Source organism: Panthera onca, chromosome A1 (assembly GCF_046562875.1).
Source record: "Panthera onca isolate mPanOnc1 chromosome A1, mPanOnc1 haplotype 2, whole genome shotgun sequence".
Lineage (NCBI taxonomy): Eukaryota > Metazoa > Chordata > Mammalia > Carnivora > Felidae > Panthera > Panthera onca.
Window position 1 is genome coordinate 99,455,370 of NC_138339.1, and position 16,454 is coordinate 99,471,823.

At 39.3% G+C, this 16,454-nt stretch overlaps 1 protein-coding gene across 1 annotated transcript in view; it reads right to left on the minus strand.

Annotated features, from left to right (window-relative positions):
- The window catches only part of ANKDD1B (ankyrin repeat and death domain containing 1B), a 63,408-nt gene extending 49,806 nt beyond the window's left edge, over nt 1-13,602 (minus strand). The window contains exons 1-3 of the mRNA XM_060637791.3: nt 13,151-13,602; nt 3,945-4,048; nt 686-784 (exon numbers count right to left, since the gene is read on the minus strand). Of these exons, the coding sequence (XP_060493774.2) occupies nt 686-784; nt 3,945-4,048; nt 13,151-13,316 (369 nt within the window). The 5' untranslated portion in view covers nt 13,317-13,602. The remainder of the gene's footprint in view (nt 1-685; nt 785-3,944; nt 4,049-13,150) is intronic.
- Nucleotides 13,603-16,454: the final 2,852 nt, after the last annotated feature.

A 16,454-nucleotide genomic window follows, 5' to 3' on the forward strand; every position in this document is an offset into this window, starting at 1 on the left:
AAGTATTAAGTGAAGTTGGGAAAAGTAGGTGGAAATCCTCAGGGTGGATTTTGATATCTAGGCAGACAAATAGTTAAGCTGATTTGTGGTGAACATCATGGTCTCTGGAACCAAGTAAACCAAGTTCAAATCCTGCCTCTACACCTTCTTAGATGTTAATTCTTTGGGCAAGATATTTAACCTCTCTGTGTCTTACACTCTTCATATGAAAACTGTGTATTATAGTAACACTTTTTCACAAGGTTGGAGGCACTAAATATCAAAGTCCTAAGACGGGTGCCTAGCATATAGTACCTATTTAATAAGCTTTGCTTATCAGAGTTCACAGAGCACAGTCAAGATTTAAAGTCTCTGAGGCTAGTTAGCTTCTGTCTTCTACTAAGACAAGTTATACCAAGTTATACTCCAGTCAACTTATCTTATTCTTAAAAATGCATATTACTGGCCATAAGGTCAATATGGGAAAATAAGTAAAACCTAAGTCCTATAGGTAATGGGTAAGCAATTTAGTTACCAAATACAAAGAGTACACAATGTGTATATTCTCTACAGAGATCTTTCCAAAGTGAAAACTGCATTTGGAAATATTCTGGACGTATGTGAAGAAAAGATAACTGAAGTGACCAGATTTTCCCCATACACTGGTCATGCTCCAATCCATTCTACCAAAGGAAGATGAACTTACCTTATCAGCAACATCCACCCTGGCCTTGCGATTAAGCAAGAAATCCACCGAGGATAAATGATTCGCCCCCACCGCAAAATGCAGGGCTGTGCGGTTCATCTGAGGAAACGTAATTTGTGTTTTCAGTCATCTGATTGTTATTTGTCCTCTTTATGATTCCTGTTTTTCAAACAGCCATAATTTTGTATCTTATGTTTATATTTGCATTGCATAACTCATCATTGATTTTAATAGTATAATGGATTTCAATAAAAAAGTAAAACTTGTGGGGGGCCTGAGTGGCTCAGTTGGTTGAGCACTGGTTAAGGTCATGATCTCACAGTCTGTGAGTTCAAGACCCAAATTGGGCTCTCTGCTGTCAGCACAGGGCCTGCCTCATATCCTCTGTCCCCCTCTCTCTCTGTCCCTCCCCTACTCTCAAAAATAATAAACATTTTTTTAAAAAAGCAAAAGTATTTTTCCCTGTATTCAATTATTAAAAAAAATTTTTTTAATGTTTATTTATTTTTGACAGAGAGACAGAACATGAGCAGGGGAGGGGTAGAGAGAGAGGGAGACACAGAATCCGAAGCAGGCTCCAGTCTCTGAGCTGTCAGCATAGAGCCTTACGCAGGGCTTGAACTCACATTCATGAGATCATGACCTGAGCCGAAGTCAGATGCTCAACCGACTGTGCCACCCAGGCGCCCTCCCTATATGCAATTATTAACAACAGTAATTTTTTTCTGGTTAGAATACATTGATAATGCAAAAGAAAAATTTTCCTAGGTGTTCAATCGTATATGCTCTTTCTTCTGAAATTTTTTGATCTATAAATTTTACTGAAACAAACTGCTTCAGAATAAAAGAAAGAAGAGAATGAATGAATGAATCAATGAATCAATGAAAGATGCAGACACAGAAAAAGAAAGCTATAACTATTTTTTGTTTCAAAGGAAAGCCAAGAAGGCACTCCTGGGATTTTCATAGTTGATTGTGTTTCAGACAATGGATGTTTAGCATGCATCTAAAACACAGATCTTCAATTTGACAGTAAATTTCATATATTAAAAAATAAAAAAAATAAAAAAAAATAAACTCTTACTAGAGGTATAAATACTACACTTACAGACTGTAAAAAAAAAAATAAATAAAAAAATAAAACACAGATCTTATTTCCTATACTCTAGGCACTGTTTTTGCATCCAAAGAAGGTGCCTGCACATGGATTTACTCCTTTGTTTCAAATAAATAATTTATTGCAAAAATTAAGTATCTGATATCCTTGGTAGCTAAGCTGATGATAAATTAAGTTTGACAAAACATGAGTTATCGTGACACTGTCTGCAATCTAGAGCTGTGTTCTAGTATGTCAAGCCAAAACAGCATCCAAGATAATTCAATAAAACCACTTACATGTATTTCTTCATCTCTATCGTCACAGATTTTAAGCAACTCTACAAACAACCATATCAACAATTTGCTGTAAATGGGACTAAAAGAGATGTCATTAGAAAGTATAATACAGGGCACCTGGGTGGCTCAGTTGGTTAAGTGTCCGACTCTTCGTTTTGGCTAAAGTCATGATCTCACAGTTGGTGAGATTGAGCCCCGCGTCAGACTCTGTGCTGATAGTGCGGAGTCTGCTTGGGATTTTCTCACTCATTCTCTCTCTGCCTCTCCCCTGCTTGTTCACATGCACAGGTATATACTCTCTCACTCTCAAAATAAATAAATAAACTTAAAAAAAAGTAATACAATTCATCAAGGGGTCATGACAATTTGCTATGCTGACTGTCAGTTAAGGTGCTCTAGGTTGTGCCCTAAATGATGCTTCATTTAGCATTAAATCTCTCTAAATACTTTAATATAAAAATATGGTTTAAAATATCATAAAGTCTTATGTGAAAAAAATTTTAATTATTATGAAAGTACATTAAAGAATCTATTCCCTGCTACTTGGAAAAATGATTATTGCTTTACTTACTCAACAATTTATGTAGATATTAGTTTCAAAGGCCCTTGCTTTTCTTTTCACTCCCTTCCCTTCCTTCTTTCCTGATTCCTTTCTTTTTTTTTTTTTTTTTTTTTGGTTTTTGTTTTTGTTTGGTTCCTAAAATTGTTACGCTGCAAAACTCTATTTTTCTACTCTTTCTAGGATGTCTATGGACAATAAATACTAAATACAACCATAACACATCAGACACACACATGCACACAGTATATACACAGACATATGAATTTCCACATACAAGCAAACATATACCTCTCACATACACACATGCACAACTGGTAAACATCCTTCCACTGCGTATGATGCATGACTTCAATTCTTATGATCTCACTGCCTGGGACAAATCCAGGTTTTGTGGAACCTAAACTCTACACTCTTCAGGGAGCCCTCTTTAAAGCCAGTCAGAGAGCTGAATTGATGGCAGTTAAAGTTTCGTACTTTTTCAGATTAAAAAAAAACAAAAACCCCATATAACCATGAAAACACATTGCCAGAGCCCTCCCTAGTACCTTGGAAGGGGTCTGTACAAGAAGGGACCCTAAAGCTTATGCTTCATTTAGCATTAAATCCACCTCTGCTATCCCCTTGAACCACTTGCACTAATTGTCCTAAGTAATTAACACAGCCCCCACTTTGATAAACCTTGCCTTGAAAAGCTGTCAGGAAATCTCTACAAAACCAAGCAGTAGGAAATCCAGTATTTCTGGCAGTGGACTTCTCTCCTAAACCCAAGTACTTGAAGAACAATTAAGAGCCAGGTTTTAGAAAAGGCTCCAGTGCCCAACATGCAAATGCACTGTACTTCTAAAGCAATAAAATACAAAGCCAAGCTCTCCCTTAGATTTTAAATTTGCAGGACTGAACAACAAAGGGAATCTCTGGAGAGAAACCAATGATGAACTGTGTAGCAAAAGATGTTCTGCCTTTCCAGAATGTATGAGGCCAGTGATCCACAGGCTACAATCCAGGACCAAGTCCAGGCCCATAACCCTGACAACTGGCTTTACTGCCCACCCACAGATTTTGCACAGATGCACACAAAGACTCTGTATATTTCCCCTCTGATAAGATATATTAAAAGACTCAGAACCTATCCCACGGCTTGATTCCACCTTTAGCTTAAACATTCTGGAATTACCACTGAAGGAGCTAGCCCACACCTCATCCGCCACAATCATTTCAATTGTTATTATTATTTAAATTGCACTGTATAAATCCAAGCCACCCTTAGAGTAGTCACTTGTCACATCTGTGACTTGTACTCACATTGTTCACAGCATTAATGTTAACCTTCTTTTCAAACAGCTTCTCCATAAGATCCAAATTATTGCTTTTTGCAGCATTCTGAAAGCTTCTCTCATTTGGCAGTACTGAAAGCAAGCAAGCAAAGCATGACTGAAGAATTTAAGGGGGACGAAGGAAAAAAGCAAACCTCACACGAAAACCTGGTAACTTTAAATAAAAACAGCCTTCACCCTTTCACATTCTACTATTCTGGACATGAGAACTTTGTATCAATATTTTGCAAAGCTGTATTATCAAGACTCCACTTTGTGCTCACAATGCAAGTATTTTCACACCCTTAAAAATATTTCCTGGTCCCAAACAAAACATCATTCCCAAGGACCACCCTGAAGTCAGCAATGTGGTCTCTGCCTCTAGGAGGTCGGAGTGTGGCCACAGACTTTGTTTTGTTTTGTTTTGTTTTGTTTTAATAAAATGTTTGTAAAAGATGAGACAGGCAGGAGCCCAAATGCTCCATACAAGCTTACAGAGATAAAATTGTCTGCAGAAGCCTGTGCAGATGCCAGGCCAGCAGAAAAAAATCCTTAAAATGTAGCACATCACATAAATATACATAAAGTCTAAAAGGGATGAACATGTTTCATTTATATAAAAAGAGATTCACACCTACTATAAACACTACATATCACACACATAATACACATTCAGGTGGCAGGTTTTATTAACTAGCCTAGGGAAGATTTCAGAATTTATTAAGTTTTTTTTTTATGCTCTCTCATTGTTTCTTTTTTTTTTTTTATGTTTATTTTTGAAAGAGAGAGATGGGGACAGAGGATCCAAAGCGGGCTCTGTGCTGATGGAAGTGAGCCCTATGTAGGGCTCAAACTTACAAACCGCAAGACTTACAAAAATTTACAAACTTACAAAAAACTTACAAACCTGAGAGGAAGTCAGAGGCTCAATCGACTGAGCCACCCAGGCACCCCAGTTTTTTTAATGTAGGGGAACTGGAGGGCTCTCAGGGGACAACCCCAATACTGGGGGATAAAGTCACAATTAATAATATGAAAAATGATATCAAGAATGAATGATATGAAATCAGCAATAGACCATCTCTAAAAAAAAAAAGAACTCTGGAGGAGGTTTTGTGGATGTGTTGCCAAGTAGTTTCATAATAATAATAACAACAACAACAACACAATTTGACAAAGACTTAAAAAAATTTTTTTTTAATATTATTTATTTTTGAGAGACAGAGACAGAGAGAAAGTGGGAGAAGGGCAGAGAGAGAGGGAGACAAAGAATCTGAAGCAGGCTCCAGGCTCCGAGCTGTCAACACAGAGCCCAATGCAGGACTCAAACCCATGAACCACAAGCTCATGATCTGAGCCGAAGTTGGATGCTCAACCAACTGAGGTACCCAGGCACCCCTGTCAAAGACTCTTTAGAGTACTACCAAATCTAATCAAAGACTAGGAGTATCTTCACGGGAGAAACACACATTCATTTTATCACCTGGATCCCCCTCTTCCTTTCTACTCTTCCTGTTGTCCCCACTCTAAGTAACTTCAACACCCACACAGATGACAAATCTGACCCTGACTCTTTCACTTACAATAATCTTTCCATCCACCTGATCTCAGTCACCCATTTTTCAGGGCCATACTCTTGACATCATCATCAGAAACCACATTACCTCTGACATCTTCAAGAAACTCATTATCTGACCACCACCTCATCCATCCACCTCACCTGCTCTACTTCTTCCAGTCCCCAAATTCTGCAACCTCATCAAGTCCTCCCATCCACTGTTCTCACCAGCTTTTCATATTATTCATCCCTTATGCCCTTACTCTGCTCTTTACTCAGTTTAGATCTTCTAGTCCATCGCTGAAGTCACTTCTATACAAACACCTTTACTTCCCTTGCCACTCTCTTTTCTCATCAGACTAGCTGACAGAATCCTAATTCTGACATTAAACTCAACTGCTACCTGTTCCACCTCTGCACCTGAGCAGCTGAATAGTACTGAAGAGAAACACACCACCATGGTGCAGGAGACGTGACTAGTGCTCATCACTATCTAGTTCTCCTCTCCTTTCTGAACACATGGGTAAGTACACATCCTGGCCTGGGTGCAGTTAAGGTGAGGTCTGTCCCCTGGACTGGAAGAAGAGGGGATACTTGGGTAGGTTACTTGGGGCTGAGCAAGTTAAAAGCTTCTGTGACACCCTCCAGGTGCTCTCTTCCCATTTTATCAACCCTAAAAGCCATATGTTTAAACGCTGCAGTGTTGTAGCTGAACTGTATTCCCTCAAAATTTATCTACTGAAGTTCTAACACCCAGTACCTCAAAATGTGACTATATAGGGTCCTTTTTTTTTTTTTTTAACATTTGTTTACTTATTTTGAGAGAGAGAGAGAGAGGATGAGCAAAGGAGTGGCAGAGAGAGAGGGAGAGAGACAGAACCCCAAGCAGGTCCTCCACTGTCAGCACAGAGCCAGATGTGGGGCTTGATCCCATGAACTGTGAGATCATGACCTGAGCTGAAACCAAGAGTTGGACGTTTACCCAACTGAGCCACCCAGGCACCCCTGGTGATAGAATCATTAAAGAGGTAATTAAAATGAGGTCACTCGGGTGGGCCCTAATCCAATATGACTGGTGTCCTTCTAACAGAGGAAATTTGGAACAGACATGACACAAGAAAGACCATAGGGAGACAGTGGGAGGAGATGGCTATCTACAAGCTGAGGAGAGAGGCCTCAGGGAAAATTAAGTCTGCTGACACCTTGATCTAGGATTTTTAGACTCAAAAACTCTGAGACAAATTGTTGTTGTTTAAGCCACCCTACCTGTGGTACTTTGTTACAGCATCCCTAGCAAACTAATACAAGGGGTCATAAGATGGCAGTGCCTCAATTAGTTTGGCACTGGGAGACAATTCTCCACAGGTCTCTTATGTTTCTCTATATCTGATAAGCAGAAGCACTGACTGTTTTTGCTCTAGACCATCTTTTCCAGAATGTGTGCACAGTGAACTACATCAGAAAAGATAGATAAAAATGCATCTCTGGAGCATGGGGCTGGATTGCTTATGGCTTGCTTTAAAAGACAGAGAGAGAGAGTAAGGCATGCTTCCTGCCCATTAGAAAAGATTTGGATTCCCTAAGTGCAGGATTCTTCTGTAACACAACCCAAGGGGCTTTGCATCTTCTTGGAGATGGGGCTTGCAGAAATGACACAAACGCTGACACGCTGGCTACTGCTCCTACTGTGAGCACTACAATCCTCTGTGTCTGATCGGAAGTGTCTTCTGCTAACATCCATGATGCCATGGTAGGCTAACTTGTTAGCTTGCAAGTAGAGTAAAATCATGGCCTCTTTACAGTTCTTGACACATAGGTTCCTGAGAAACTAGGTAGAGCAGAAACCCTTCTGTTGGACATGTTGTCTGAGCAAGAGTAGATCTTTACTGTGTTCAGTCACTCAGACTTACGGGTGATTTGTTGCTGCAGGAAAATCTGGTTTATCCTGACTACACATGCTAACATACTACCCATAAATAACATACTCCTAAATTCTTACCCATTAATCTCATGTAGGATCTTATCACAGCAATCCTACTTCATTTCCCTAGGCTTCCATTTTTCAATTCCATGACTTTTTCTTTCTTTTCAAATATTTTAATCTACTAATTTGCCTACTTTAGTATCTATGATCACCAATATGCATAGAGAAAACATAAGCAATTAGATAATAATTTCCATATTTTCTCACCCCTGAGTCTACCAACCTAGCTACCTACTTTTACACCCACACTTTCTGCTTTTACTACTCTTACACTCAATGAAGCAGCCCTATGGCTACCCAAGGCCAACCGCTCCCTTGGGCTCTGGATCTCACCCTTCTCGTCTTTTCAATTATTTCACGTATCAATCTCACGGAAATTACCCCATTCTCCTCTGCATTCTCCAGTGGACCATTCCCCTTAACATATACAGAGCTGCTATAAAACCTCCAGTGAAAAAAACATTCTCTTAACTTCACATCCTTTCCAACTGCCACTCCATTTCTTAATCTCCCATTGCTCCCCAAATTCTTATGTGTTCTATAACCACTCTCCTCCTCCTCACCTGTTTCATCTCACCTCCATGCTAATCAGATCTCATTCCTATCACTTCACTGAATCTGTGCTTATTAGGGTCACTCGATATTGCCCAAAGCCAGTCATCACTTTCTTTGTGTGCATTAAACTCGTGACAGATTTGACCAAGGGCCATACCATCCTTTTAACATTCTTCTCCTTGCCTCTGATAGACTACCTCCTGTTTTCCAGTCTCTTTTACTGGCTCTTCCTCCTTTGCTTGATCTCTAAATGTTGGAGCACTCTGGAGTTTTTACGAAATTAAGAACATGATGGAGTAGACATTATCACTGCCATCTTCCAGATGAGGAAAATGAGACTTAGAAAAGTTAAAACACTTGCTCATGTCTTAAAGACAATAAATGATAGAACTATTCCAGGTAGTCTGAATCCAAACACCAAGCTTTCAGTCACTGTGGAGGTCCAGGGTGTCCGTATGAAACCGTATTACTGAAGTGGAGATTCAAACTGCTTACTCTATCAGATGCTTTAGCTAATGTATTCTGTCAGTTAAACCAGACTTTTCTCAACTCTGTCCTTGATCCCACATGGCCCTGACACTAGCTCCTTGCCCCTATGTATTAATCCAATGGGAGTGCAGTTCTAGTTCTGGGTCTTTTCCCTCTTGGGTACATCCCAGGGCAAATCAAGACCTTGTGGTGTCCTGAAATATGGCACACACATTCTACTCTGTCCATGAAGTCAAATACCTTGTCCCTTTTCTCCTACATCTATAAGAAAAATTAATTTTGAGGCAACTTCTAAGACCAATTTGAAGCACCATACAAGATTCTTAATCCATTAAATCAATGGTTCTTAACTCAGGCTTCACAATAAAATAAACAGGATCCCTTTAAACTTTTTTTTTTTTAACGTTTCATTTATTTTTGAGAGAGAGAGACACAGAGCATGAGTGGGGCAGGGGCAGAGAGAGAGAGGGAGACAAAGAATCCAAAGCAGGCTGTCAGCACAGAGCCCGATGCGGGGATTGAACCCACAAACCATGAGATCATGACCTGAACTGAAGTTGGATGCTTAACCAACTGTGCCACCCAGGTGCCCCTAAACAGGATCCCTTAAAAAAAAAAAAAAAACAACCCATGCCAGATTCTTAAACCCAAGCCAACTACATGGGAATTTCTAGGGCTCAAAATTTTTGCTGACTTGCCCACAATTTACTAATTAAGCAACCTTGTAACAATTCTGAATTTTTACATTCAAATATAAAATGGATATTATAAAACCTACCTTTAGCAGTATGAAGAAGCCAGTTTGTACAGACTAATAAACTGGCTGTATCCCTTCCCAATGAAAAAACTGTAGCTTTAAATCAGTTATGGTGAAAGTATTACACAAAGGAAAGTGGAAAATACTTCAAATCAGAACTAGTCCCCCCAGAGAGCTGGTAATTAAACATTTACCAACACACCATTGTCTACCTTCCAGCTAGTAAGTGACAGAGTTGAAAAAATGATCGATACAAATCATAAACCTACCAATTTTCAGCTTTGCTAAGTAATATTTAGAGTACTGTGCTATATATGTCTTTTTTTATTTTTTTGGAAATGGATAAGATCAAGGAAATGTTAAATGTTCAGCACCAAGCAACACATTACACAGAGCTGTACCATTCACTTAAACTTTTAGGGGTCAAAAACTCCAATGTTTGGGTAAGTATGAAGCAAGAGGGCCACAACAGGAGTAGATAATGCTGAGGTAGAAAAACAAGCCTCCTGCATTTCATTCAGGTCTCTGCTCAAATGGCACCACTTCTGAAAAATCATGTCTGACCATCCAAACCCCTTTCTCCCGTCATTCTCTGCCCCTGTGCCCTACTTCATTTTTTCTTCATATCACTTGATACTACTCGACATTAATATTACATTTGTTTACTTTCTCAGTATCTGTTTCCTTCACCAGAATACAATATCCACGAGGAAGCTGAAAGAACTCCAGTACCTAGTGCTAATAGGTGTTCAATAAATATTTGCTAGATGGGTGGATGGGAGGATTGGGAAGCCACCATCTACCTCCAGAACAATATTACCAAGAAGGGTAGTATGCTCAGTATTAACAAAACTTCCAATTTCTCATACATACATATAAACCACATATGAAAGAGGAAAACCCAAGAGAAATTAGAAAATATTTAGAACTGAATAAAAATAAAAATAAAATATATCAAAATGTGTGGGAGGCAGCTAAAGCAGTGCTAAGAGGGAAATTCATAGCATTATAAGAGGGAACTTCATAGCATTAAGTTATTAGAAAAGAAGGTTGCAAATCAGTAATGTAAATTCCTACCTTAAGAAAGTAAAAACCTAAAAGCAAAAAACACCTAAGTCAAGCAGACAGAAGAAAAATTGCAAAGGTAAGAGCAATAATCAATAAAATTGAAAAAAGATAAACAATAGAGAAAATCAATGAAAACAAAAGCTGCTTCTCTGAATACATCAATAAAATCGATACACCTCTAGCAACATTGACCAAAAAGAGAGAAAGAGAGAGAACACACATTACCAATGTAAGGAATGAAAGAGAGCACAGCACTACCGTTCCCACACACATGAAAGGAATAAGGGAATTTTATGAACAATTCCATTCACATAAATTCAACAACTTAGATGAAATGAAATAATTTCTCAAAAATCACAAACTACCCAAATTCATTCAAGATTATATAGATAACCTGACACAAGAAGAGGAAAAACTTCCCAACTCATCTTATGAGATCAGCATTTCCTTGATTCTACAACCAAAGACATTATGAGAATAAAAAACTACAAGCCAATATCCCTCATCAACATCGATGCAAAACTCTCTGAACAAGCATTATCAAAACACATCCTGTGATACATAGAAAGTTTAACACACCAAGTAAGGTTTATCCTGAGAATGTAAAATTTGTTCATTATTTGGAAATCAAACAATGTATATACAGGTAGTCTAAAGAAGAAAAAATATATGGTTAATTGATGCAGTAAAAGCATTTTAAAAAAATCATCATCCATTTATGATTAAAAACAAAAACCAAAAAACCCTCTCAGCAAACTGGGAATAGAAGGGAACTTCTTCAACCTGATAAAGAGCATTTACAAAAAACTGACAGCTAACATTCTACTTACTCATAAAAATGTCAATGCTTTCTTTACCCAGGAACAAACAGAAATGTCCAGTCTAACTCTTAAACACAGTGCTGGAAGTGTTAGCCAGGACAATAGAGCAGTAGAAGTGTATTAAAACGCATACTGATTGGCAAGAAATCGAAATGTCTCTAGTCTAGTTGCAAACAATTTTATTATCTGCATATAAAATCCAAAAGAATGTATAAAGCAGCTCTAGAACTAATAAGTGAGTTTAGCAAAGTTGTAGGATACAAGGTCAACACATAAATATCAACCACCTTTCTATATACTGGCATAAACAAATGGAAACCAAAATTTAAAAATAATACCATTTTAAAAATTATAATTAAAATGATCAAAAATCAAAATACTTAAAAGTATATAAATCCAACAAAAGTTCCAGTTTCTCTAATACCAAAAAAACACAAAATACTGATGAGAAAAATTAAAGAATACCTAAATAAATGAAAAGATACATGATGTCATGAATTGAGGATGTAATAAAGATGTCAATTATATGAAATTGACCCATAGATTTAATGCAATTCAATCAAATGCCAAAAGGATATTTTGTAGCTACAGACAAGATGATTCTAAAACCTATATGGACAGGCAAAAGAACTAGAATAACCAAAACAATTTTGAAAAAGAAGAATAACATTGGAGGAGTCACAATACTTATTATAAATCTACAATAATCAATACAGCATGGTATTGGCAGAGAAACACATAGATGGATTGAACAAAATACGGAGTCGAGAAATAAACTCTCACAAATACAGCCAGTTGATTTTTGACAAAGGTGTAAAGTCTGTGACAGCAGCGAAAGGATAATCATTTCAACAAATGGTATTTGAACAACTGGATGTCCAAAATGAAACAAAACAAAACAAATGAGCCTTGATGTTAAACTTCATTCTTTACACAAAAATTAACTCGAAATAGATCATAGAGGAAAACGTAAAACATAAAACTATAAAACTTTTAGAAGAAGACACAGGAGAAAAACTTCCTAAAATGGGGTTAGGCTATGTGGCCTCCGGAGTAATAATCACTGCTTTAAAATAACTTCTTACTCTGTTACTAATTTTTTCGTCTATCAACCCTCCACCAAAACCAGAAGGGCTGTCATGCTCCGACTTCATACTCATCTAAAATATGTCCAGTAAGTAGTAAGCTCTTGAAAATATTTCTAGAATGAATGAATGGACAGATGGACGAACTAAATAAACATTATTAAGGAACTGGTGCTCTGTTAACAGTCTGGAAATCATTCTCAACTTTTAAAGATTCTTGAACAATGTGCCTCAGTTTATGCTATAAATTTAATCTCAAGGGGGGCGCCTGGCTGGCTCAGTCGGTTAAGCGGCGAACTTCGGCTCAGGTCATGACCTCGCGGTCGTGAGTTCGAGCCCCGCGTCGGCTCTGTGCTGACAGCTCAGAGCCTGGAGCCTGTTTCAGATTCTGTGTCTCCCTCTCTGACCCTCCCCCGTTCATGCTCTGTCTCTCTCTGTCTCAAAAATAAAATAAACGTTAAAAAAAAAAATTTAATTTAATCTCAAGGCACAAAAGACCCATCCCATGCTTTCAAACACCTAAGCACAGAAAGATTAAGTGATTTAAAGTCACACAATAAATCACTGCATGAGTCAGGATATAGGAGATAACAGCATATAAAACTCTTTCCGTATTTGCAATAGGGCGTAATTATTAAAAAAAAAAACACAAAAAAACCCCAAAAACCAAACACTCTTCCTTAAATTGAAAGAGCAACTCTTTCCTTCCATCCACAGTAGAGGCTTCACCTGAAATAAAACAGTCTGAGCCAAAACTTGGGTGGGCAAACTAGCCCACAGGGGCTGCGGGGGCGGAGGGTGGGCGCCCAGCCCCCAGTCCTGAAGCGCCCACCAGGCGCCGCCACCGCCACGTTTGCACGCCGCGTCCTGGAACTCACGGATCTCGTGTCCCGCCGCCGCCTCCTCTCGGGGCCCCTTGTGCTTCGGGATCCAGGGTCGGACCACCGCGCCCCTCAGATCTTCCCGAAGGCCCTTCGCGGCCGCGCCTCGCAGTAGCTCTCGCGCCGCCGCCTGGCGACCCGGGCTGCTTCGGGCGGGATCCATGTGCGCCCCCGGGGGGGTGCGCAGCGCGCGGGCGGGAAGGCTCGGTCGGGCCGCTCTGTGGCTCTCGGTTCCGGGCGGTCTCGGGGCCGCTTGCCCCGCGTTTTCCTGCGCAGCCCAGAGCGGCCGCCTGGGCGGGTCTGCCTGCGGGTGCGGCTTGCGCCGTCTCAGGATTTGTTTCACCTGAGGTGAAGCGCTCTGCGAAGACGCCCAGCTCACACTTGAGTGCTTCGTACAACTTTGAGAAACGTCGAGGCTGGATTTGTAACCAACACTTAGAACTTCAGTATTGAATCACTCCTAAATGGGCTTCCAGAATTTTCCTTGGAATAAAGTAAGTCTCTCAGTTTCTTCTCCCAAACCTTGGTATCCCATTTTAATGCAGTCGTGAGCTGTTGGACTCCCCGTCTTGGGTATTATTTCTTAGCGGTTTATAAAATTGATCAAATAGAGTAATCTATTCAGGACAACCGTGTGCCTAGCTCAGATTCTAGTAATAGTGAAGAAAAACGGAGTATTGGAGGACAACCGGGACTTCTGCCCTGAATCCACAGCACCTGAGCACAGTGGGTTCAACGGGTTACAAAATCAAACCAAACAAAACAATGGCACATCTCACATTAGCAGATTTTAGGAGTGAAAAAAAAAAAAAAACCCAAAAACCTAAGTCCTCATAAAACAGAACTAGATTTGACCCCAGAACTGACCCACCTTTTTACACGCATGCGCGTGCGCAAGCTCGCGCACACGCACACACGTTTAAGAGAGCATTGTCTATAAAAATGCACAAGATGATTTAAAGAGAAATGAGCTAATGAAAAAAATGTAAAGAAGTGGACATTTTCAAGGGGTCTTACAAGGGTAGACAGATTTCAATAGACAAGGGTTTGGTAGAGGTTGTGTGTGTGTGCACACATATCTAAGGTATGTATATCTATGTATATGAATGTTTTAGGAGTTTGAAATCATAATAAAAAGAGACGGGTTAGAAGTAAAGCGTCAACACTATTTGCCTCTGAATTATCTTCAGTCTTGCTGAGCAACAATTAGAAATTACATCACATTTGTAAGAACAGTTCAATATTATGGTTTGCTTAACAAATGGAATGTTTCCATTACTCACCATAATAGCATTTGAGTTTTTCTTGAACAACTGTTAATCTAACTGTTTTGCTCTGCATTACAAAGCAAAAGTGATTATCCCTGAATTATACAACAAAAGAACAGTTTTTGCTCCAGGGAAATAAACTCCATTGCTCTGTGAAGTTCACTAAAATCCTACCAGCACCAGGTATGTTCAAATCTATTACCACTTTTCAAAATGGAATTACTTTAAAAAAAAAAATCAGCACTAGGCACCAAGTATGGTTTTCAAAATGGAATATTTCCTCAAAAACCATTTTTTTTAAGCCTTAGGTTAATAGTAATATTTGGAGCCTTCTTCCAAATACTTCCAAGCCACCCAAAAGAGGCCACACACAGTAATAAAACATTTATAATGCAAGCCAATGTCCAATAAAGGAAAAGAAATATAATTCCTTCTTTCTGGAAGGCCCATCCCTTAGAGCCCAGCTTGAGTGCAGCCACTTACATCAGCCACCACCTGTCTTCCCAGAGAAAAACAGTAAGATAGTAATAGACACCACTCTTTGGTTACATATTATTTATTCATTTATAGGTCATCAAATGATAGTAGCACTAAGCGCCACGCCATTCACTTCACACCTAGAATTTGGAGATCAGTGAAGACAGCCTAGGATCTCTAGCAACCTGCAATCTAGTGGGACAAGACCACAGCAAAGCCATAGTGAGGAATGTTTCAGTGTCCTCATAGAGAAATGGAAGCACAAAGGAATGACTGATCAGCTTTTCCAGAGGGCAGAGCCCTCTCCTGAAAGCAGCCCCTGGACTGAGTTGAAAGATGAGTAGTTGTGAATGGTGGGAGACAGCAAAAACACATTCAGGAAGCACATTCAGGACAGAGGGAGCAAGCTTCATACCAGAGGGGAGAAATAGCTTGGTCTCTTCAGAACTATAAGCTGTGCAGTCGGACTTGAATGGCTTTGAATGCCAAGCCTATGTTTGGAGTGTATCATGGAGAATGATATGTAGCAGCTAGCTTGTACTGGCTTGCAGGATCAGATTGTTAAATTTTCAGGAACTTTGTGAATTGGTTTTTTATTATGATTTTGGGTCACATATGAACAAGTGTGTATAAAATATGTATGTACAGCTTAAGGAATTTCTTTAATGTTTACTTATTTATTTTGAGAGAGAGAGTGTGTGTGCAAGTGAGCAGGGGAAGGGGCAGACAGAGAGGAGAGAGAATCCCAAGCAGGCTCTATGCTGTCAGCACAGAGCCTGATGTGGGGCTCGACCCCACAAACTATGAAATCATGATCTGAGTCAAAATCGAGAGTGGGACGCTCAACCTACTGAGCCACCCAGGTGCCCCTAAAGAATATTTTTAAAGGCAACCTCCATGCAATCAACCACCCGAGAAATGGAACACTGATTGTATCCCAGCAGCTCTATGTACCATTCCCCAATCACATTTCACTATCTCCCTAGAGAAGAAACCTTTATTCTAACTTTCAGGACAGTAACATACTTGCTTTTCTTAGTAATCTGATCTCATATGGATAAATCCTTAACACAACAGTTTTAACTATTTTGCACTGCTTACAAATGTATTCATGCTGATGGCATGCCATGACTTGCCATCTATGACTTACTTCTTTTACTCTAGATTGTTTGTGATATTCATCTACTGTTGGCTTACTGCCTTCATTTTTGCCACTGTATAGAATTGAATTGTTTGAATAGACATGAATATACAATGGTAGAATTAAATTAATATCTGGTTTATTTTCCATTTTTGGCTATTACAGTGCTGCTAGTTTAGCAGGATTCTTACACAGAGTCATGATACCGAGGCTTTTCTTTCCAGGAGGCAACTTTCTTCATGCTGGCATTGCTCAGTTGGGTTTGTACCTGAAGATCTGAGCCCCGAACGTCACGTGGCATAGTTCTTTACATATTTTTTACTTCTTTGATTAAGTGGTTTCATGTCACAAGGTTGTGAGGGATGTTGTCATGTATGCTTATAGCCAGGTTGCATTGAGGTTGTTTTTTTATTTT